The sequence below is a fragment of the Balaenoptera acutorostrata genome, chromosome 1 (assembly GCF_949987535.1).
Source record: "Balaenoptera acutorostrata chromosome 1, mBalAcu1.1, whole genome shotgun sequence".
NCBI classification, from domain to species: Eukaryota; Metazoa; Chordata; class Mammalia; order Artiodactyla; family Balaenopteridae; genus Balaenoptera; species Balaenoptera acutorostrata.
This window is the reverse complement of record NC_080064.1, coordinates 164,206,464-164,230,977: the sequence shown is the minus strand read 5'-3', so window position 1 is coordinate 164,230,977 and position 24,514 is coordinate 164,206,464. Positions and strand designations below refer to the sequence as shown.

The following is a 24,514-nucleotide window of genomic DNA, read 5'->3' as shown; positions in this document are numbered from 1 at the left end:
CGAAGGACCCAGACCAGGAATGGGGAAAGGGAATCTAGGCAGAAGGGAGAACTCGTGCAAAGCTACTGAACCGTGTCTCAGGACCTATCATCCTTGTGCCTTCAAGGCTCTGCTGCCCAGCCTTCCTACCGCCCTGATTCATAGGTCTCTCTCTGGAAAAGTCACCAGTGACAGAAAAAATTGGCCCAAGCTGGCAGATGGGAGCTAGACTGGCCTGGAGACCGCTAGGAGGCTGAAACCTCCGTCAGGCAAGAGGTCATGTAAGCAGAACTGGCAAGTTTGGGGAAGGACAATGAGGCACCCCCGCCCCCTCTACGGACCAGGAAGGAAATGGAACTGAGAGGGGGCTGAGCTGGTAGGAGATCTGGGGGTTTTCAGCACTTGCCTGGCAGCTGAGCCACTGACTGAAGTTCTACAGCTAAGGGGAGTGAGTAGAGGGCTCATTTAATGTCAAACCCAAGGGTAGGTTTCACAGATACTTTTACTGACTGAGCCCATACATCTGAATTGTAAAGTTGGTTCTATCATCACTCTAAACGTTAAAGCAAAGGGTCATTAAGCAATAGTTCGAAGACAGTAGGAATTTTCCCAGGCAAGAGGATAAGGAAGGGAAAGCAAAGTACTCTGTCTCCCCAAATCAGGTCTGTGAAAACCCAGTCCTTCTGAGGGTGAGCGCCGTACTCTTCACCACCAGCATGTGAAACTGTGATACAGCTGGGAATTATAGAAGTAAGAATTTTATAATATCTCGTATTCAGGATGACAGAGGGTTGGTGTTGTGTACAAATTGTAGACTATTTGATTGTTTGATACCACGGATTACTTTAAAATAGTTCACCAGGGACATCCCTGGCGGTCCAGTGGTTAAGACCCTGAGCTCGCACTGCAGGGGCACAGGGTTTGATCCCTGGTCAGGGGAAGATGCCACATGCTGTGCAGCCCGGCCAAAAAAAAAAAAAAAAGATAAAAAAATAGTTCACCATATTACACTAAATTTACCCAAATGACACGTTTCAGGTAACCAGGACTGCCAGCCTAACAGCCCTCGATACTGGCTACTTGACACCATCTACCATCAGACCCAACCAGCTTCCGCTGAAACGAAATGACAAGAAACTCTATCAGTTAGTTGAGTTGTTTCTAATTTGAGAGTCCACGCATCTGAAAAGGAAGTTGAATGTTGGATGTGATTAAATTCAATAATGTCTTTACTTATGAATAGGCTGTGCGGGACTCAGCACTAATTTAGGTTCCATGTATTGATACAACAGAAAAAAATTAAAAATGAGTCATTCGGCTTGCAGTGAAAGATATTTCCAGGCCTTTTTAAATTTTAAAGTAAGCTCACTCCCAGTACTCTGGTTATAGTGTAAAGACGGTAAAATTTAAAAAAATATGATAAACACTATTTATTGTGATCAACAGCTGTTTATTAGGTGTTTTAATAAAGTAAATAATTATAGTGAAAACAACATACTAGAAATAGCTTTTGAAAAGCTTTTCTTATGATATGCTTACAAAGTGTCAGACCTAAGTGAAAACATCCACCACGGTGGTAATACAATGAACAAGTTTCCTGTGAGTAAAGCTGAATGCTGCACGGATAGGCTGACTGTTTACAGCCAGATTAGCGTCTTGATACCATGAAGATCAGACTTTGAATTTGTAGGAGGGCAGCTTCTAAACATCACTGGTCTTTTTAGTAATGCAAAAATTCCACTTTCTCAGCTATTCTGGAGTTTCAGAGAGGAATTCCTTTGGCCTTAATGACATTTACTCCAGAACCACGCTGCCTTTTTGATGCCTCTTCACCCTCGAATAGGGACTTATTGTATCATCCATCACAAAATCATACAGTACTTTTATCCAGGAATTGTAGTGGGGGAGGCTCTCATAGTACTCAGCTGCTATCTTCCTCACCTGGAACGGAAAATACAGCAAGATGAGTGAGTGCTAACTGAGTCCTATTACAGATGACAGATGAACGTCTGACACACACACTCAGGAGAAACCATGAGACTTTCTCCCGCCTCCCTCTCAAATAAATAAATAAATAAAAGCAGCAGCTTTGGGAATTCTAAACAAAAAGCAGCCTACATTTCAGCAGGAACATACACTTGATCCTCTAGAATTACTGATGTTCCAACAAGCTCTGAGGGACTACATATACTGGTTTACTTGTAAAAGTTGGCAGCTGGAATCTTTAACAACAAATACTTGCAATCCAATCAGCTTGCTGCTTTTTAAGTGTCGTACTGCATGGCCGCCACTGTAGGGTTTAAAGGCACCACTTGATCCCCTGCCATTAAGGAACCTACAAATACTGATCAATTATTGTGGCATGCCAGTTAGAAATTAATCACTTATCAAGTGTGCAGTTCCGCCATCTCAAGTTGAGAATGTCTTTAAAAAAAAATGACTACTGCCAGTGTGATGAGCAAGCAAAACTAGTTACTGCTGAGTAAGAAAAAATTCTGTGGCTTCAACAAAATGTGCAAAAACTACCCTAATAAATCCCAAAGGAAAACAGAAACACAGAATCCAAGATGTTGAAGAGAGACGGCACGAAAAACATAGAAAAAATTAAAGAACCTTGTTATTGTGATAAAAATATTCTAAAATTGATTACAGTGATGGTTGTACAACTCTGAACAATCTAAAAACCATTCAATTTTAAGTGGATGCATTGTATCTATGAGTTACATCTCAATAAAGCTGTTAAAAGAAACCTTGCTATACATACCTGTTAACTAACCACGTGACAGTTATATGCAACATAACTAGTGCAGCACAACAACTGTAGAACAAGATACTCCTTGGTATACACCACAGAAAAAGCAGGAAAAGGAAGACTTAGAGAACTCTGAGAAAGTTTGTTTAGCTAAACCGGAAAACTGGAATGGAGTGGGAACTCAATACTCACTGATGAACCATGGGCCTTAGGTCAAGCAATGTTTGAGCTGAACAGTTCAGGGACTGTTCAAGAAAATTACAAGTCAAAGTATGTGGCTTATATTGGAAAAAATTAATTATTTTGTTCCGAAGGTGACTGGCTTTCTCCTTAAACCATAACCTCTTAAAATATAAAAATGTACTGGCCTAGTCAGGGAAGAGGCAAGCAAAGGCGGGCGCACTCTTCAGGCCAAAATGATACAAAGTAGCTGCACTAGCACCACATTACACCGGTTTCAAAGCTGTCTTCGGCCAGTTGTGTGGTGTTTTCCCCCATTTTATTTTGAAAAATGTAAAACCGACAGAAAAGTTGAAAGAACAGAAAAACCAACACCCATATGCCCTTCACCTAGGTCCACCAATTGACACTATGTCATGGCCACTTTCTCTCTCTCCATATATAGTACACACCACATACTTTGCTCTTTCTTTGCCGAAAGACAGTTGCAGACATTATATGAAAACTAACCCCGAATATTTCACCCCTAAATATTCTACACATATCTCCTAAGAACGAGGACATTCCCCGACAAAACCATAATACCATTACCACACCCAAGAAATTTTAACACTGACACAGTATTATGTATTACACGGTCCAGATTCAAAATTTCCCCACTAACTCAATGTCCTTTCTAGATTTTTCTTTCCTCAATTGGCAAGCCAATCAATAATCAAACGTTATACTTTGCTGTCATGTTGTATACGAGTCTGCAGACAGTCAACATTTAAAAACTGAAGAGGAAATCTATAAAATTTGGTTGGGTGGCTATGATATAGCATAAAATACCTGGCTATGGTTCCCTTATATCACAGCTAAAAAAAAAAAAAAAAAAAAAATCAAAAAAACCTGATATTACACATATCACTTCCCCTTTTTAGAATTACGGAAACATTTTTTTGGTAATGGAATTGTAAAAGCTATCCATTCTGAGGGTGGCCAGTCTAATAAGAGAACTCATCAGAAATACAACTGAAGTTTGGAGAGGATCATCCTTTTTTGGGAAGGGTGAAAGGATGAATGTCAATGTGCTGTCTTTCATTTACTCCACAAACGACACACTGAAAGTCTATGTGACAGAAAACAGATGGTCCCTACCTGTGGCAAGTCTGTGGTACTGGAAACTGAAGTTCACTTATTTTGCAGAGCAATTATGTAGGACCTCTGTATTTCACAACAAACCAACACAAACCTTAGCTAAGTGTATTCAGTTTAACAGTGATAAAGGTTATGTGAACTTTTGCTCCCTTCACAGAGGGAATTCATTCTCTGTTTCTGAATTACTTTACATGTTAGCCAGTTTTGCAGATCCCCCAACATTCTAAACGAGACGTGTTACCGCTAGGCTTAGGGATCCAGGACAGTGAACTCTTTGTAAAGTTAGGCTGCTGCCCAACTCAGGACCTGGACTCTTGCTGTTTTCTTTGATGAACAGCCTAGATGGACGAAATATACTAGATTCCATTTTAAATGAGCAAATCAAGACTAATTTTGATCATATAACCATCAGAAATTAGAACATGTTATCAAATCCTTTACTTACCAGGGGAAGGCTTTTTCCGGGAATGTTGGGGAAGTCATGGTGTTCGTTATGGTAACCCACATTGAAGGTGAGTAAATTCAGTGGCCCATAGTATGAGTAAGTTTCATATCCTTTTAAGAACATGTAATGTTCAGCTATAAAATGTCCAGAGATTGGGTGCAAACCTAGGCCGAGTAAGGATGCCGCCAACATGTAGACTAAAGATTTAATTCCCAAAACGTAGTAAATCACGACGTCAAAACTGACCTGGATCACAGTATTGATAATTTCCAGATAGGAAATTGGTTTGGGGTTGATGAACAGAGGTCGAAAAGCATAAAAGAGAGGTTGAAGAATAACCCATATAAACTTTCTGAAAGTGGTACAGAAGAACCAGCCTTCAAAATCAGTTGGAATATCCACATCGATGCCATCACCTCCGAGGTATCGATGATGATCCATGTGATACCTCTTAAAGGAAACTGAATATGGAACACCAATAGGGAGATTAGCAAATATTCCAAACCAACGATTCCACATAGGTTTGCAATGGCCAAAGGCACTATTGTGGGAAACTTCATGAATAGCCAGAGTCATTGAATGATTAATGCAGCTGCCAAAGGCATATGCCCAAAATAGGACCCATTTCCAGTCCAAGTCCTTTACTAAGTAAAATGCAACAAACTGAGTGAGAATCATCAAAACTACAATCCATATCAAGTTGGAATCAGGTTTCATTAAGGATTTTATCTCTGGATACTTTGCTGTAAGGGAAAAACAAACAAAAAATCAGAGACTGAGAAAAGTGCACAATAGTTCTGCAATTATAATTAACTAACATCAATTAAATTAACACATCGATTAATTTTTTTCTTTTTCCAAGTCATTATATGCCCTCTATTAGAGACTTTATCAAATATTTGTCTACTACAGGGAAGGAGTGTATTCAACAGTAAAGTTACTAAATACTATGTCACAACAAATTGAGAATTTATGCAGAAAAAAATGAGCCTCAAAATCTAGACTCTCCACAATAACAGAAAGATAGTCACAAATGAGTAAAGATTTCATGTTATCTAGTTGCCTTTTCACTGCTAACAATTTTTTGTATATTAAATTTGTAAGTTTTACAAAGTGGTAATCATAATCTGATAAACCTATGTGTCTGACAGATTTACAGACTATTACAATATACTTTTATGTAATATATATACAATATACTATATATGCAATATACTTATATATAATATATACATATTATATACAATATATTACTTAGATTTCATAATTTCCTTTTTAATGACTAAATCACTTCTAGTTGCCAGTTGTAATTTCTAACCATTTTCCTATTTTTAGACATTTAGATATGTAAATTTTTGCCAATGTAGACTTTTTCTAGTCACCGGGAAATTAGGGTAATTTCCAAAGAACTTTATGGATTCACAACACCACGCCCCCCTTCTTTCTTTCTTTCTGCGTTAGAACTGAACAATGCTTATTTGTTGAATTCACATGCAAATATCCAAGTATTATGGAAAAGGCCAGTGTCGCCTACAGGCAAATGCAGATTCTTCTCTGTATCCCGGCACTCCAGAGATGGAAGCCCAGATATAATGAACATCTTCTGTTTTGTGTGTTGTCAAGTATGTTTGACCCAGGACAGCAAAAGGAAGAAGGACCTTTTTCTTGGGACAGGTCATTCCGAGTGTTCTTGAAAAGATTCAGAAGAAAGAAGAGCAGCTTCACCCTCTTTTCTCTAAATGTGAAATGAAGAATTCAATAAAAGCTTAAAATGCAAGACAGGAAGTTATTTAAGTCTAGTTTTATATATAAGAAATAAGGGTAGTGTTAATTCGAGGTAATTATTCTTGTTTCTTTCCTTTCCCCTCTTCTGTCTCCACTCCCTAACCTCTCATCTTTCTTGGTATTAGTTCATTTCATCAATGTTAACAATTTTGTAGGCAACAGGCCAAAAAAAAACAATCCTTTTGAGGGTTACTTTTTGATTATTGATTACTCAATAGGTTTGAGTCTAAAACTAATTACCCTGGGATAAATGAAAAGCTCAAATAAGTCATTCATTAAAATATGGGCATTTTGAGCAGGCCTCCAAACATCGAATAACAAGTGTTTTAGTTCATTGGTGGATAAGTAATAAATCTTTTGTATTAAAATGTGTTATTTCTGTTTAGAGCTCCAGCATTTTTACCTTACATAAAACCAGACTAAATTGACACGTCTGACAAAGGACAGAAGATAACACACACTTCATAGTTACTCTAAAATCATGAAACAAAGATGGCACATTTTTCTCAGACAAATCAACTTCCTCCAAGTAATTCTGTAACAAATTTTTGCAAAGCTGTAATAGTATATAAAAATCAATACTAGCACGCCAATATAATTAAACGGGGGGAAAGAACAGTCTTTTCAACAAATGGTGCTGGAACAACTGGTCATCCATATGCAGAAGAATAAAACTGGACTTCTCTCTTACACCATACACAAAAATTACAAAAAGGAACTGAGTACTGATACATGCTACAACATGGGTGAACCTTGAAAACATTATGCAAAGTGAAAGAAGTCAGTCACAAAAGACCAAATATTTTATGATTTCATTCATAAGAAACGCCCAGAATAAGCAAATCTATAAAAACAGAAAGATTAGTGGTTGCCCAGGACTGGAAGATATGGAGACTGCTTATGAGTATAGGGTTTCTTTTTAGGATGACAAAAACGTTCTAAAAATTAGATTGTAGTGATAGTTTAAAACTCTGTGAATACACTATAAAAACTCACTGAACTGTACACTTTAAATGGGTGAACTTTCAGGACTTCTCTGGCGGTCCAGTGGTTAAGACTCTGCGCTTCCAATGCAGGGGGCACGGGTTTGATCCCTAGTCGGGGAATTAAGATCCCACATGCCCTGTGGCATGGCCAAAAAAAAAAAAGGTGGGGGGGGAACTTTATAGTTTGTGAATTATATCTTAGTAAGGCTGTTAAAAAAAAATGCTTTTTCCCTGTGGAAGTACAGCAGTAAAAGGAGCATTTCTTGTGATTATCTGACCCACTAATAATGGTCTAGTCCCTAGCCTTCATTAATTTCGTACATAAATTTTGTAAATTTAGCGTACAGATGGTGGTTGTTAAACAACATATCCATGTTCTCTGGTGCCTCTCTCCCCCCCAAAACCTGATACATTTGAGAAATATCTCATCATTTAAGTATAATTTAAACAAGTCTCCAGATTTTTATCTTTCCTGAGGGTATTCCATCTCCACCCCTGAAATGGAACACTGAACAATATTTATTTACACCTGCAGGGAAAATGACGTTTTCATTGAGAAATATGTAGTCCTTTTACTTTCCAAGTGAAACGGTCCAGTGATGATAAGTTTGTGGAAAAAAGGTTCCGTGTTGAGATAAGCATGAACAAGCACCTTTTTACTTCCTTGATTTTCTGAATTTTAAACAGATAGCTAAGTTCCAGTATTCAGGAGTTGGTTTTTATAGAGTGGATACCAGATTATTCTTATGTAATGTATTGATCAGGCATAGATAAAATGTACCATATTCTATCTCCTATGTGTGATTTGCAAAATACACATTTTGATTAAAAATAAAAAGGAAAGCATCCAAGAACCAAACTCTCTTAAAAGGATACCCTTAACAGCAACTATAAACGTTCAAGCTCCCAACTTACTGATTCAATTTTAACAAATCCATTTCAAAGGGATCTACTAACTCTTTTTTTTTTTTTAACAATTTATAAAGTTCTTTAACAGTGTAAAATAGTCCCTAGTGTCAGAAGGATATGGGTTTAAATCTAGATTCCTCCATTTACTAGATCTGTGACCACGTGCTACCAAACCCGGGTTCCGCTGTTTGCGGGACTCAAGAGACAAGTATTGGCTGGAAAGGAAAGGTTGCTTTATTCAGGAGGCAGGCAACCTGGAGAAGGTGAACTCCAGTCCAAGAGACAACTCTGAAGAGTCTGCTCGACCATGAAAGTTTTTAAAGGGTTAACTCCTTTCTTTTTGTGAAAACATGAAATTTGTAACTTACCCAACAAAAATCAGGGGCTTGCTTTTTCTTTTCACTGCACCAATGGATGCAGAGAAAAAAAACTAGGGGAATACTGTGTATGAGAAAGAATTCCTCCTATTCAATTTACCACCCACTAGTTTCCAGATCTTTAAACAAAAGCAAAGAGGTTAAAAGCAATGCATTGGAGGCAATCTAACCCAGATCAGAATCCCCCTCTAACATTTACTTATTCACTCTTACCTCATCTTTAAAACAGGATAACACCTACCTAATTACTGGGAGGATTAAATTGTGTAATGTTTGTAAAGCACTCAACACAATGCCTAGCTTACCATTAAGAGTACCCTGGGAGAGATGAGAGAATTCTCTATATAATATAGAAGCTGCAAATAGCTGAGCGCCTTACACCTCTAGAGAGTTGAATAAGGCCTAGTTAACCTGGTGTAAAGGCCCTAAACTAGCAGTCAGGGAACCAGAAGGCTAATCTTGGCAAGTCTTCCATACTTCAGCCTTTTCGTCCACAAAACTGGTATGGATGAAAAATATATATGAATCTGCCCTTCTTGCATGAGCCTCGTTGCGAGGATCAATGAGAACACCGTGAGCGCAGCAGGATCCGTACCCTGGAACGCTTACCCTTCCGGCCCGAGAAGCCCCTGGGATCAAACGGGTCGGGTACCACGAGTCCCCTCCCTGGCCCAAGGCAGCAGCCGCCGGCGGCAGGATGGCCTGCTGGCGCCGACCAACGTCAGCGCGCCCTGCGCGTGGGCCGCCAGATGCTCCAGGACCACGCCCTGCCTCGCACACGCTCGCAGCCTGGCTCTGCCGGGGCCGGCTACCGGGAGAGGGAGGAGGAGGGAGAGGAGGGGGAGGGGGAGGGGGGGAGGGGGAGGGGAGGGGAAGGGGAGGGGAGGGGAGAGGGGGGAGGAGGAGGACGGGGACGGGGAGGAAACGGTGCCGACCGGCGGCACGAGAATCTCCAAGCAAGAGGATCTACCCAAGGGTGGCCTAGTCGCGGGGACCCGGCTCTGAGCAAACCCTGGCCCCGACCGCACGCCCGCGCTTGGGGGCGCGCCTGCGCCTCCCCGTCGAAGGGCTGGGGCCGCGCGGTGGGACGGGGGAGCGCGGGGATCCCTCCCTCCCTCCCGCTCCGGCCCAGCGCCTCCCCCGGCTTCTCCCGCGCGGCCAGGCGGCCGGGGCGGCGAGACGCGGCAGGGAGTCGACTCTTAACCGGCCTCGGGCGCGCAAGGGCCGCGCGAGGAGGGCGCGTCCCGGTGGCGGGAGGCCGCGCACGCACATAACGGGGCGCGGGCCCGGACCTCACCCAGGATCTCCTGGCGCCGACTGGCGTGGGGCTGGTCGGTGTAGACCCACTCGAAGTCTTCCCGCGAAACGCGGTTCCCCATGGCGGCGGCGGCTCGCGGGCCAGCGGCCGGCTCTTGCTACTGGCCGGGATCCTCCGAGGCGGAGGTGGAGATGAAAGCGAAGGCGACAGCTCCGCGACTGGAGTCAGCTGGCTGCTGCGGAGCCGGAGAGCAGACGCCGACCAGGGCGGAGCCTCGAGGCCCCGCCCCTCCGGCCCCAACCACCGCCACCACCACCCCCGCCCCGGAGCGTGGCAGGCCGGGCGGAGGCCCCCGTGGTGGGCGGGATTCCGCGGCTCACTGGCTGGGGTTCTGAGATGCTGTGACTCGGTGACCGGCTGAGAGGCCGAGTTCATGCAAATCCCGGCTCCTTGCGGCCTGTCCTGCGCGGTGCCGGTGCCCGAGGCCGGAAAAAGGGGAAAAAGGAAAGAAAGGTCTCGAGTTAAATAAGACTGCTCTTTAGCGCCTCGGGGGAAGGCCGGAGCTCGATCACGAGGATCCTTGGTAATAAATAAATGGCGACTCGCCTAAATTTTGTTTCATTTTGAAAAGCAGCTTATTCACTGAGCCGTTTTTGGCTGCCTCCTGGAAATAATACCTCAGGAAAAAATGAGGAGCTTGTGGTGATTAAGAGCTAATTAAGAAAAAGGAAATCACTATTGTTGAGAGTGAAAAATGATGAGGAATTTGTTGTTTTGCCTGAATTATTCTTGTGTGACCATTTCTCTTACAAGGTGATTGCTCAGTCTTACATCTGTCACAGAAGTCGTTTGAACCACCACCTCTTTCTGAAAGAGGGGACATTTTGTTTCAAAATTAATTACCACTTTTCCATTAAAAAAGAAACTGACTAAGATTACAAAAAGGAAGATAACCAACAGGGTGTTCTTATAATAAAAGAACACCACACACACACACACACACACACACACACACACACACAAAACCAAAACGAAATCTGATCAAACCCTTAGATCCAACTACGAATGTATAGAAAATAGAAAGAACAGAGGATGTTAAACTACACCATAGAGACAGAATCAGCAAGATCTTGACTGTGGGAAACTCTAGGACAACATCCTGGGTACTTTAATAAATAAAATGCAAGGGAAACAAAAGAGGGAAAACCTACAGATTAAAAGGGGCTTTAAAAACATCAATCAACTGCAACGTATTGATCTTATTTAGATTGTGATTCAAATTGTCAAAAGCTTTTAAAATTGACATGAGATCATTTAACTCAGATATCGATTAGATGTGTGATGATACTGAGAAATTATTGTTAATTTAAGTGTGATAATAGTGTTATATTATGGTTACAGTTGTTTTTGCTTTTGTTTTTTTTTTGAAGTCCATATCTGTTAACGTTTCATACCAGGGGGAAAAAAAAAAACCTCAGACAAACTAAAACAAACACATAATGGCACATGCAATTAACCTTACAGTGTCATGCTATGCCACACTAAAAAAAAAAATGAGGAAGATCTTTATGTCTTAATACGAATTGATCTCCAAAACGTACTGTTAAATGCAAAACACTGGGTATGTGCTGGGGCGGGGAGTATATATAATACACAATACATATATAATATGTGTTTCCTTGGATATGGTTTAAAAAGACAATATAGGTTTAGAAAGACAACCAAGAAATGATTATTATTGTAAGAGAGTAAGTGGGAATCTAGGGGAAAGGGTTGGGAGGGAATGTTTTCACTTAATCCTTTTCACCTTTTACATTTGAATTGAATGTGGATTTTGACATTCTAAAGAAAAGGAAAAGAATTCGGCTACAGGATTTTTGTGGGGATTAACAAGTATTTTCATTACACATAGGCATGTTTCTTTAGCGTGGACTTTTAAAAGTTCTTAATGTATTATCTTTCATATCTTTTCCTTACTCCTGCCAGGTAGTTTATCTTGAAGCAATCATCCCAGTCATTCTAGGAAGGCACTATCCAGTCTGTTGTTAAAAGCTGTGGGTGAGGACTTCCCTGGTGGCGCAGTGGTTAAGAATCTGCCTGCCAATGCAGGGGACATGGGTTCGAGCCCTGGTCCGGGAAGATCCCACATGCCAAGGAGCAACTAAGCCCGTGTGCCACAACTTCTGAAGCCCGCGCGCCTAGAGCCCGTGCTCTGCAACAAGAGAAGCCACCGCAATGAGAAGCCCATGCACCGTAATGAAGAGTAGCCCCCACTCACTGCAACTAGAGAAAGCCCGCGTGCAGCAATGAAGACCCAACACAACCAAAAGTAAATATATTAAAAAAAAAAAAAAAGCTGTGGGTGAATACCAGTAGTTCCTGATGATATTGGGAAATATCAGACAATGTAGTTTTCAGAAGAGGGCAGTCATACTTTTGAAATCAAGGTGTTCTTCCATGTGGATTTTTCATTTTCCATTTTTAAAAATTTTTGAATGGGCAATTCATTTTTTAAAAATTGAGGTATAATTGATTTGCAATATTGTTAGTTTCAGGTATACAGCAAAATAATTCAGTTATATATATAAATATATTTTCAGAGTATTTTCCATTATAGATTATTACAAGATATTGAATATAGTTCCCTGTGTAAATTCTTGTTGCTTATCTATTTTATATATAGTCGTATCTGTTAATCCCATACTCCTAATTTATCCTCCCCCTCTCCTTCCCCTTTGGTAACCATAAGTTTATTTTCTATGTCTATGAGTCTGTTTCTGTTTTTTATTAATAGATTCATTTGTATTATTTTTTAGATTCCACAGATAAGTGGTATCATATAATATTTGTCTTTCTCTTTCTGACTTCAGTTAGTATGATAATCTCTAGGTCCATCGATGTTGCAGCAAATGACAATATTTCATTCTTTTTTATGGCTGAGTAATATTCCATTGCATATATATACTACATCTTGTTTATCCATTTATCTGTTGATGGATACTTAGGTTGCTTCCATATCTTGGCTATTATAAACAGTGCTGCTGTGAACATTGGGGTACACGTATCTTTTTTCCCCTCAACTTCAAACATATTATTTATTTGCTTTTCTGTTTGTTTGAGTTCTAATGAACAAGAAACTTTGGGAAGGAAAAGCAAATAACATTCTTACCTGAGTAATCAGATCATAGTATTAATGGTTAATTAAATTATACTTAATACTTTTGGAGGTTACAAACCCTTAGAGAATATTATGAAAACTATCTTCTTTCCAGAGAAACACACATACACAAAATGTTGTATACAACTTTGGGGAGCAGGTAGTATTTACATACTTTTTGAAGCCCATCACAGCTTAGTTTTCTGAGTTCAGGTTAGGAACTCCTGGTTAAATAATCTTTAAGATCCTTTCTGGCTGTGTTCTCCTAAGATAAGACAAGTGCCAGTCTTGTATCCTTACCTGTATGTGGCACCAATCACTTCTTCTTTGTCTTCCCAACAAATCCTATACGGAAAGAAAAAAAATTGAATGGCAAGCCTTCTTGTCTATTTCACACTTGGGAAACTTGGATCTGCAGCTCTACCTTGGTGAGGTCCAACTATTTGGATCAACTTTTGATTATTTTATTTTTTAATTAATTTTTATTGGAGTATAGTTGCTTTACAATGTTGTATTAGTTTCTACTGCACAGCAAAATGAGTCAGCCGTACACATACATATATCCCTTCCCTTTTGGACTTCCTTCCCATCACCACAGTGCATTAAGTTCCCTGTGCTATACGGTATGTTCTCATTAGCTATTTATTTTATACGCAGTATCAATAGTGTATATGTGTCAATCCCAATCTCCCAATTCCTCCCACCCCCCCTTCCCCCTTGGTATCTATATATTTGTTCTCTACATCTGTGTCTCTATTTCTGCTTTGCAAATAGGATCATCCATACCATTTTTCTAGATTCCACATATATGTGTTAATATACAATATTTGTTTTTCTCTCTCTGACTTACTTCACTCTGTATGACAGTCTCTAGGTCCATCCACATCTTTACAAATGACCCAATTTCATTCCTTTTTATGGCTGAGTAATATTCCATTGTATACATGTACCGCATCTTGTTTATTCATTTGTCTGTTGTTGGATACTTAAGTTGCTTCCATTTCTTGGCTATTATAAATAGTGCTGCTGTGAACAGTGCGGTATATATATATATCTTTTTGAATTAGAGTTTTCATCTTTTCTGGATATGTGCCCAGGAGTGGGATTGCTGGATCATATGGTAGCTCTATTTTTAGTTTTTTTTTTTTTTGTAAGTGAATTTTTATTGGGAAGGGAAGTTGTCAACTTAAACAGCAGCAAATGAAGAGTGAATGAGGAAACTCCCTGTTGTCACAGATACACAAGACCTCCATCATATATGACACAGGAGGCATTTTAATTTGTGACCCCCAGCCTCAAAATGTCAAATGCTTTTCCATTCAATCTAATACTTCTGGATTCCTACCAAAAAGGAATATATTAAGAGGATGGAAAAGTTGCTTACTGAAAGAAAATCCCTGAAGAAGAGTAAGGGAGGGAATGTAGAAATTAAGAAGTTATGTAGAACACTCTTTAAATTGTAATTAACTACATTTTCATATCTTCACAGTAATACAAAACACAGTCACTTGCAGAACTGGTTCAGATTACTTAAATACCAGATACATTTTTAGTCCTCTACATAAGTGTTTGGAAGTTACTTATGTTTATATGAAATGAAGCTATTAATACTTTTCTACAGCAGTAACTGCACACCAGGAAGGCCAAGACAAACACAAATCAAGGAATGGAGTTTTCCCAAAGCTGCAGTGTGAAAAGACTATAAACAGTTGATTCCATACACATGAATGGGTTTCTTTGCTATTGAAATCCAAATGGAATAAGGAATGGAGATGAGTAAAAAGGTTTCTTGAGGGGAAGAAGGATGACACCCTGTATGCACTTAGTTCTCTGCCCCTCCTGCCGCATCACATTCTTCTCCTGCACTGTCTGATGTCCATAATGTTAGGTTGTGTCTAAGCAACTGCATGATGAGGGTGCTGTCTTTGTATGAGTCTTCATTCAGTGCACCAAGTTCTGCAATGGCCTCATCAAAAGCCGTTTTAGCCAGTGTGCAGGCAAGTTCTGGGTTATTAAGGATCTCATAGTAAAATACAGAAAAGTTAGGAGCCAGCCCCAGGTGGACTGGGTGTGTGGGTTGCATCTCTTTCTTGCTTATGTCAAAAGCCTCTTGGTAAGCTCCTTGGGAATTATCTATCGTTTGTTTCTGATCATCACCACAAGCAACTTCAGCAAGGTACCGGAAATAATCTCCCTTCATCTTCAGATAGAAGACCTTACTCTCTGGATTAGTTGCATTGGCTATTAAATACTTAGCCAACAATTCCAGGACCGTGGTGCACATGGACCGCAGTTCGGACTCCACTTTCTCCCGATAGTCCTTAATCAGCTGCAGCTTCTTTTCGGAGGTGTCGGTCTTCTGCTCGATGCTCGAGATGACCCTCCAGGCGGACCTGCGGCCCCCGACCACGTTCTTGTAGGCCACCGAGAGCAGGTTGCGCTCCTCGTTGGACAGCTCGGCGCCCTGCTCCGTCACGGCCGTCATGCAGGTGGCCGTGTCGTCGTAGCGCTCGGCCTGCTCGGCCAGCTTGGCCTTCTGGATCGGCTCAGTCTTCTCCATGGGGCTGGGGACAGGACAGCGAGGGCGAGCACCGACCGGATGCCGAGGAGGAGTGCGGAGGGCCTTCACGTCTCCGCGGCCACGGCGCGAGTCCCACCACTTTGATCCGGCTTTGGCTTTAGCCGAGGACCCTCCCGTCTCCTATTTTTAGTTTTTAAAGGAGCCTCCATACTGTTTTCCATAGTGGCTGCATCAATTTACATTCCCACCGACAGTGTAGGAGGGTTCCCTTTTCTCCACACCCTCTCCAGCATTTATTATTTGTAGACTTTTTGATGATAGCCATTCTGACTGGTGTGAAGTGATTCCTCATTGTAGTATTTTTTTTTTATTACTTATTTATTTATTTATTTATGGCAGTGTTGGGTCTTCGTTTCTGTGCGAGGGCTTTCTCCAGCTGCGGCAAATGGGGGCCACTCTTCATCGCGGTGCGTGGACCTCTCACTATCGCTGCCTCTCTTGTTGCGGAGCACAGGCTCCAGACGCGCAGGCTCAGCAGTTGTGGCTCATGGGCCCAGTTGCTCCGCGGCATGTGGGATCTTCCTGGACCAGGGCTCGAACCCGTGTCCCCTGCATTGGCAGGAGGATTCTCAACCACTGCGCCACCAGGGAAGCCCCCTCATTGTAGTTTTGATTTGCACTTCTCTAATAATTAGCAACATTGAGCATTTTTTCATGTGCCTGTCGGTCATCTGTATGTCTTCTCTGGAGAAATGTCTATTTAGGTCTTCTGCCTATTTTTTGATTGGGTTGTTTGCTTTTTTTGATATTGAGTTGTATGAGCTGTGTGTATAGTTTGGAAATTAACCCCTTGTCGGTCATATCATTTGCAAATATTTTCTCCCATTCCATAGGTTGTCTTTTTGTTTTATTGATGGTTTCCTTTGCTGTACAAAAGATTTTAAGTTTGATTAGGTCCCATTTGTTTATTTTTGCTTTTTTTTAATTTGCCTTGGGAGACTGATCTAAGAAAATATTGCTATGATCTATGTCAGAGAATGTTTTGCCTATTTCTCTTCTGGGAGTTTTATGGTCTTATATTTAGGTCTTGTCTTATATTTAGATCTTTAAACTATTTTGAGTTTATTTTTGTATATGGTGTGAGGGAGTGTTCTAATTTCAGCAATTCATTTTTTAAGACTACAGCTGACCCTTGAACAACATGGGCTTGAACTGCGCTGGTCCACTTATGCATGGATTTTTTTCAATAAATACGTACTCCAGTACTACACAATCCACAACTGGCTGAATCCGAGGATGAGGAACCAGGGATACAGAGGGCCAACTATAACGTTATACACGAGTTTTCAATTGCACAGAACGTCAGCACCTCTAACCTCCATGTTGTTCAAGGGTCAACTGTATTTTGACAATGACACAGCTGAGATCTAATAATGGTATTAAGAGGTATTAGCCTGTGGGTAGATTTGCCAACTTTAATTTGCAGAAGAGTAATTACAGAAGACATTCTTTATTCACTTCAAATGAACTTTAGTCATAATAATAACTTTAGGTCATCCGTTCTTTGACAGTAAATAACAAAGACAACTCTTCCAGTCAGTAGTTAATTGCCAATAAATATCATTTCTTACTTATTTTATAATCTGTTACTTAATTGGTAAACTAGCACATATAAATTGACAGTTACAGCAGTTCACACATTCGTCTATAACTAAAGCTGACTTCGAATGCTGGGGGCAAAACTACCCCCTGCCTGTTCCATTCTTTGCTCTGCTGGCCTCACTCAGTGTGTCTGGACCTGCTCAATTTGGGAGCGTCATGTTCTCCTGTTTACTGCTGGTATCTTTAGTCCCACAATGCTCTCCAGTCTGAGTGTAAACATCAGACCCATCTTCCCAGACTCCAAGTGTCTTCCAGCCATAGCCTTCACAAGGCTTTTGGACCTCACTTCTTTGGAGGGATGATATCTCAGCTGATTTCATCATCCCTAAGGAGTTGGTTGTACAAGATTCTGTGTGTTTGTCCTCAGGCCCATTGGATTTAGACATTTCCCTTAATGACTGCTCATCTCCTGCTTCAGCATCCTGCCGAAAGCAGGGCCTCCCTATGAGACTTCAGTCTCTCTGATTATACCAAGAAAGCTCTGCAATCATGCCTTTTTCCTGTCTTCTCTCAACTTACCTGGAATGCAAGAATGGTAGACAAGCTGATTAAAGGAGGAAACTATATGATTATCTCAAAAGAAGCAGAAAAAATTTGATACAGTTCATTTTTATTGGCAATATCTATATAGAAAAACCAATCTAATTGAGTTATTCAAATAAAATAAGAGAATTTAGCAAGGTTGGTAGATGGAAAATCAATGTACAAAGATCTTTTATGTTTTTTGAAGTATAATGGACATGTAACATTATATTAGTTTCAGGTGTACAACATAATGATTCAATATTTGTATACATTGCAAAGTGATCACCACAGTAGGTCTAGTTAGCATCCGTCCCCATATATAATTACAGAATCTTTTTTCTTGTGAGAACTTTGCTCTCTTAGCAACTTTCAGATATACATTACAGTATTATTGGCTATTATTGCCATGCTGTGCATTACATTCCCATGACTTATTTCTTTTATAACTGGAAACTTATACCTTTTGATTCCCTTCATATCTTTTGTGTTTTTATACACCAGTAACAACCAGTTAAGTAATGCAATCAAATAGAAAGATACATTTATTATTATTTTTAAAAATAAATTTATTTTTATTTATTTATTTTTGGCTACGTTGGGTCTTCGTTGCTACGCGTGGGCTTTCTCTAGTTGCGGCGAGCAGGGGCTACTCCTCCTTGCGGTGCGCAGGCTTCTCATTGTGGTGGCTTCTCTTGTTGCAGAGCACGGGCTCTAGGCACGCGGGCTTCAGTAGTTGCAGCACGTGGGCTCAGTAGTTGTGTCTCGCGGGCTCTAGAGCACAGGCTCAGTAGCTGTGGCGCACAGGCTTAGTTGCTCCGCGGCATGTGGGATCTTCCCGGACCAAGGCTCGAACCTGTGTCCCCTGCATTGGCAGGCAGATTCTTAACCACTGCGCCACCAGGGAAGCCCAAAAGATACATCTATGATAACATAAAAAAAGTACCTAGAAACAAATCTAACAGAAGATGTGTAAGATCTTCAAAAGAAAATAATAACACTTTACTGAAAGACATAAAAGACTTAAATAAATTGTGAAATAGACCATGTCTATGGATTGAAAGACTAAATACCACAAAGGTGTCAATTCTCCCCACTCCTACAATTGATCTACAAATTCAATGTATTTTAATAAAAATTCAAATGGGTTTTGGTGGAACTTGATAAGCTGATTTTAAATTTATATTGAAGAGTAAAAGGGTCAAGAATAGCCAAGGCATATCAATAAAAGAACAAGGTAAGGGGACTTAGTTCACCAGATAAAAAAATTCTTTTAAAGCTTTAAAATATAATTTAAGATAGCATATTAATAATACAGTGTAGTGTAATATAGATAGCATAGTATTAATTCAGGGATAAATAATATAATAATGGGACAGAATAGAGGGTGCAGAAATAAATCCTATCAGTATATAGAAATATAAGATCAGTGAGGAAAAGGGAAGATTTTCAATAAAAATGGTGCCAGGATAATTGGTTATCAATATGAGAAAACATGAGATTGAACCCACCTCATATTTTACACTAAAATTAGTTCAACCTATCTTATAGACTTAAATATGGAAGGTTAAGCTAAGAAGATTTTGAATTAGGAAGAAAATATTATTTAGGGAAGTTTAGAAAAGTGATTTCTTAAAAGAAGACACAAAAGGCACAAACCATCAAGAAAACATATTTTGAAAGTAGACTACTTCATTAACTGTAGAAACTGTTCATCAAAAGTCATCATAAAGAGTGAAAAGACAGGATTTCCCTGGTGATGCAGTGGTTAAGAATCAGCCTGTCAATGCAGGGGACACGGTTTCAATCCCTGGTCCAGGAAGATCCCATATGTTGCGGAGCAACTAAGCCTGTGCACCACAACTACTGAGCCTGCACTCTAGAGTCCGTGAGCCACAACTACTGAGCCCGCGTGCCACAACTACTGAAGCTGTGTGCACTAGAGCCCGTGCTCCACAACAAGAGAAGCCACCACAATGAGAAGCCCGTGCGTAGCAACGAAGACCCAACACAGACAAAAAAAAAAAAAAAGAGTGAAAAGACAAACCATAAACAGAGAGAAGAGTTTGTATGTATAAATGTATAAATGCATACATTTATTGATTGTATGTTTTTCCAACACATACAATCAATAAATGACTAGTTTTCAAAATATATAAAGAACTCTTAAGAATTAAAAAGAAAAGGGGGGCAGACTATAGAAAAAAAAGAAAAAAATAAATAATTTAACAGAAAAGGAAGCATTAATGGTGTATCAGTCAGAGTCTAACCTGAAAAACAGACACCGCGTCAAGTACTTACAGCAGAGGGAATTTAATGCAAGGCACTGGTTATACAGGTGACAGAGGAGTTGAGAGGCAGATGGGATAGTGAGGACAATGTGGGAAACCACTCTCATCCCCTCAGCTGGGCCGACAAATGTAGGAGAAAATGTTCTAGGACCCCAGAAGGCAACATTATCCAATGAAAGCTGAAATCGCCGTGGGCATGTCTGGGAAAAGCTCAAGTCACAACCACAGCAGGCAAAGCCCAGGGTAAAGAAGGGAGGGGAGAAATCCCTGGCTTCACTCTCCTGCCTTCAGGTGTCCTCCACAGTGGGAGGGGACACTATTAGCCAAATTTGGCTGGAATCCAGCTGACATGGGAGCCCACAGGGGTGAGCCCCTCTGCAGTGCACTGCAGGAAAACATGAGGAATGGATCTGAGGGCAAACAGGCATAAACTAGCACAAATGACCCAGGATGAGGTGAAAAATGTTCAACCTTATTACATATCAAGGACAGGCAATTAAAATCCATAATAAGATACTATTTTAAAAGCTCTCCTTGGGCTTCCCTGGTGGCGCAGTGGTTGAGAATCTGCCTGCCAATGCAGGGGACACGGGTTCGAGCCCTGGTCTGGGAAGATCCCACATGCCGCAGAGCAACTAGGCCCGTGAGCCACAATTACTGAGCCTGCGCGTCTGGAGCCTGTGCTCCGCAACAAGAGAGGCCGCGATAGTGAGAGGCCTGCGCGCCGCGATGAAGAGTGGTCCCCACTTGCCACAACTAGAGAAAGCCCTCGCACAGAAACGAAGACCCAACACAGCCATAAATAAATAAAAAATAAATAAATAAATAAAAATTTAAAAAAAAAAAAAAAAAAAAAAAAAAAAAAAAAAAAAAAAGCTCTCCTTTCCAGCAAGACAACTATAACTGGTGAAAGTTTTAGAACACAACAGCTATCTAAAGTCTCTGGAAGGTACCTTAAGGGCATACAGCAAATAAAATATTTATTCAAGAAAATCTACTAAATCTCAGTAAGAACAACAAATGTCTATGGCACCTGAACCATGACCTGCTCTTTCTCCCCTCAACCCAAGCTCAGCATAACAGATGCTCCTCTCCAGGTAGCTGTGGCCAAGAAGATAAGGCTCCCTATTTCCCCAGCTCCCAGTCAAGGGCTATGGTGTCTTCCCAGGAGGGGCAGGTTGCCAGCATTTCTCATGCTTCCACCTCAACCCCCTCACCTCAGTTCCACATTGCAGAGGCTAAATTCCAGGAGAATGTAGCCAGGAAGTCAAGGGTCCATTCATTCACTCAGCCATCTCATAGAGTGGAGGCTCTACAACAGTTGTGGCAGACTGAGAATACTGAGCCCTCATTTATCCTCACTTCAGTTTACTTGTATCCCTGGAAGGGGACTCAAATTTACCTGGATCAGATTGTGGAGCAACTTATGCTCAAGGACATTGCCAAAAATAATAGAGCTATCAGCCAGCAATTAGAGAAGCCTAACAGCTGGGTGTAATACAAACAGAAGCAGACATCTTAACAGATCAGGGAAAGGTATAATCAAAAAGTGCCCTGCTGGGCTTCCCTGGTGGCGCAGTGGTTGAGAATCTGCCTGCCAATGCAGGGGACACGGGTTCGAGCCCTGGTCTGGGAAGATCCCACATACCGCAGAACAACTGGGCCCGTGAGCCACAATTGCTGAGCCTGCGCATCTGGAGCCTGTGCTCCACAACAAGAGAGGCCACAATAATGAGAGGCCCGCGCACCGCGATGAAGAGTGGCCCCCGCTTGCCACAACTAGAGAAAGCCCTCGCACAGAAATGAAGACCAACACAGACATAAATAAATAAATAATAAATTAAAAAAAAAAAAAAAAAAAAAAAAAAAAGTGCCCTGCTAATGACAGAGTGACTGCACATCCGCAAGACCGTGCCCCCTGGTGAGCAACATCAAGGCCTTCACAATGATGGGGAAATAGAATTCACTAAAATAACCCAGCCAAGTCACTTAACAAATAAACAAGCACACAGAGACCACAGCCAACCCTGAGGGATAGGGGGAGGAGAAATAAGTATTGAGAGTTGCTACAATATATTATCTAAACAGTCCATTTTGCAGGAAACAAAACAAAACAAAACAACAACAACAAAAAAACAAGACATGCAAAGAACCAGGAAAGTGTGATCCATATATGGGGAAAAAGCAGATGACAGAAACTGCCTGTGAGAGGGCCCCGATTTCAGACTGAAGGACGCTTCACAGCTGTGACAATAAATATGCTCAAAGAACTAAAACCGTGCTTAAAGAGGAAAAGGGAGGTATGATGAAAGTGTCTCATCAAATAGAGAATATAAATGAAGAGATAGAAATTACAAAAAAGAACCAAAGGGAAATTGTGGAGTTGAAAAGCACAAGAACTAAAATGAAAAATGCACTAGAGAGGCTCAACGTTAGATTTCAACCGGCAGAAGAAAAATATGTTGAATTTATAGATAAATAGAGATGATATGATCCAAAGAACAAAGGTTGTTTTTTTTGTTTTTTTTTTTTTTAATGAAGAAAGATGAGATACAGGGAGAATGCTGTGTGAACGTGAAGATGGCCATCTACAAGCTGAGGAGAGATTTCTAGAGCAAACCCTTCCCTCACAGCAAAAGAACCAGCCCTACCAACAGCTTGATTTCAGGCTGCTAGCCTTTAGAACTGTGAGACAGTAAATTTCTGTTATTTAAAACACCCAGTCGGTGAGTTTGCACTAGAAACTACTACTACAGGCACCAACCTGTCATCTGCTGCTAATCTCTCCAAAGTGAGTCTGAAAATGTTTTAGCATAAACTTTTTTTTTTTTAGTTAATTTATTTTATTTTTGGCTGCATCGGGTCTTCATTGCTGTGTGCAGGCTTTCTCTAGTTGCTGCGAGCAGGGGCTACTCTTCGTTGCGGTGCGTGGGCTTCTCATTGCGGTGGCGTCTCCTGTTGCGGAGCACGGGCTCTAGGCACACGGGCTTCAGTAGTTGTGGCACGTGGGCTCAGTAGCTGTGGCTCGCAGGCTCTAGAGCGCAGGCTCAGTAGTTGTGGCACACGGGCTTAGTTGCTCCGCGGCATGTGGGATCTTCCCGGACCAGGGCTCGAACCCGTGTGCCCTGCATTGGCAGGCGGATTCTTAACCACTGTGCCACCAGGGAAGTCCCTTAGCATAAACTTTGATTCAGCAATAAGAACGAGTTTTCAAATAAGAAAAGTGTACAACCTAAATGCAAAGGAAATCCAAAAAAGAAGGGATATATGTATATGTATAGCTGATTCACTTTGCCGTAAGTAGAAGCTAATACAACATTGTAAAGCAACTATACTCCAATAAAAATTAATTTAAAAAATAAATAAAACAAAAAATAAATTAAAATTATATTTTTTAAATGCAAAAAACAAAACAAAAACAAAAAACAAACAAAAAAAAGAAAAGTGTACAACCAGTTCAGGTTGGCCTTTGAAGTGATGTTACTATAAGGAAAAAATGCTGACCTACGATGGGTCCATGCACGCTACAGAAGATACAGAACAGAGTTGCTTGCGTCTTCTTTCACCTATGTCACTATTTGGAAAATAGGGGTAAAGTGATACTTTTCTGTAGCAAAACACTTTAGAAGAAACTACTCTTGTGGCAAAATTGCTGAAGGAGCAGACTGGTGGAAAAGGCCATCATATTTCCAAAATGTATTTCTTTCTATCAACCCTAGAGGCATTGAAGAGACACAGGCTGTAAGTTAAAGCAAAAAATCAGTGTGTCAGGAGGGAATCTTATGAGAAAGCCCTGCAAGCATGACTCTGCCTCCCACTCACGTGGGCTTTCACTTGTTTCTGCTGAAAGGAGCCAGACACCTTTGCTTCCTGATAGTCTGGTACCACAGAAAAATACATAATGCATTTTCAGTGTATGCAGGAATCAATGTCAAGTCTCTCTGCTCACCTGCAGATGTGAAATCAGAGAGAGGGAATTCAAACTTGTGGAATGTGTGATAGGTTTTGTGAGAACATCTCTAGGCAGCAAGTTTAGAAGTATAATCCTAAGTATATTAAAGCTGGATACACATTTGGCTTTTCCTTTTTTTTTAAGAGTTTTATCAGAGGCTCCAAAACTGTGAACAGGAGGGGTCAGATGCGCCACGTAGGTCATGCTCAAAGATGATGAATACCTTTTGCTATTATTAGCTTATCACCCCCTGAAGTGTCTGTAAGAAGAATCAAAGAGAATAATCCTGAAAGGTAATAGAGGAGAGCTCCCTGGCAGTCCAGTTGTTAGGACTTGGCACTTTCACTGCTGGGGGCCGGGGCTCAATCCCTGGTCTGGGAACTAAGATCCCATAAGCTGCATGGCGTGGCCAAAAAAATAAAATAAAATAAAGAAAAAAAAATTAAATCTTTAGGAAAAAAAAAAAGGAAGGTAATAGAATTTCTTTTTTTTTTTTAATTTATTTATTTATTTATTTATTTATTATTTATTTTTGGCTGTGCTGGGTCTTCGTTTCTGCGCGAGGGCTTTCTCTAGTTGCGGCAAGCGGGGGCCACTC

The 24,514-nt window shown here is 40.8% G+C and overlaps 2 protein-coding genes and 1 long non-coding RNA gene across 6 annotated transcripts in view; 1 reads left to right on the top strand and 2 right to left on the bottom strand.

Moving 5' to 3' along the window:
* Positions 1-1,414: 1,414 nt before the first annotated feature.
* On the bottom strand, positions 1,415-10,080 carry DEGS1 (delta 4-desaturase, sphingolipid 1). Of its 3 annotated transcripts, none has more exons than XM_007167231.3 (4): positions 9,851-10,050; positions 6,031-6,231; positions 4,497-5,239; positions 1,415-1,920 (listed from the first exon to the last, which is right to left on the bottom strand). In XM_007167231.3, the coding sequence occupies exons 2-4, from the start codon at positions 6,173-6,175 to the stop codon at positions 1,774-1,776; spliced, it is 1,035 nt and encodes a 344-aa protein (XP_007167293.2). In that variant the 5' UTR covers positions 6,176-6,231; positions 9,851-10,050; the 3' UTR covers positions 1,415-1,773. The 3 variants fall into 3 exon arrangements, with proteins under 3 accessions (XP_007167293.2, XP_057412848.1, XP_007167294.2); XM_057556865.1 differs by having other exon boundaries at positions 6,031-6,185; XM_007167232.2 differs by lacking the exon at positions 6,031-6,231 and having other exon boundaries at positions 9,851-10,080.
* Positions 10,081-10,145: 65 nt separating this feature from the next.
* LOC130709234 (uncharacterized) overlaps positions 10,146-24,514 on the top strand; it is a 39,412-nt gene continuing 25,043 nt past the window's right edge. For both annotated transcript variants that reach the window (XR_009009745.1, XR_009009744.1), the window contains exons 1-2: positions 10,146-10,394; positions 11,798-12,140. This is a non-coding gene — a long non-coding RNA (uncharacterized LOC130709234). The remainder of the gene's footprint in view (positions 10,395-11,797; positions 12,141-24,514) is intronic.
* On the bottom strand, positions 14,138-15,665 carry LOC103009937 (14-3-3 protein theta-like). The gene has a single exon (XM_057556874.1). The coding sequence runs from the start codon at positions 15,526-15,528 to the stop codon at positions 14,791-14,793; it is 738 nt and encodes a 245-aa protein (XP_057412857.1). The 5' UTR covers positions 15,529-15,665; the 3' UTR covers positions 14,138-14,790.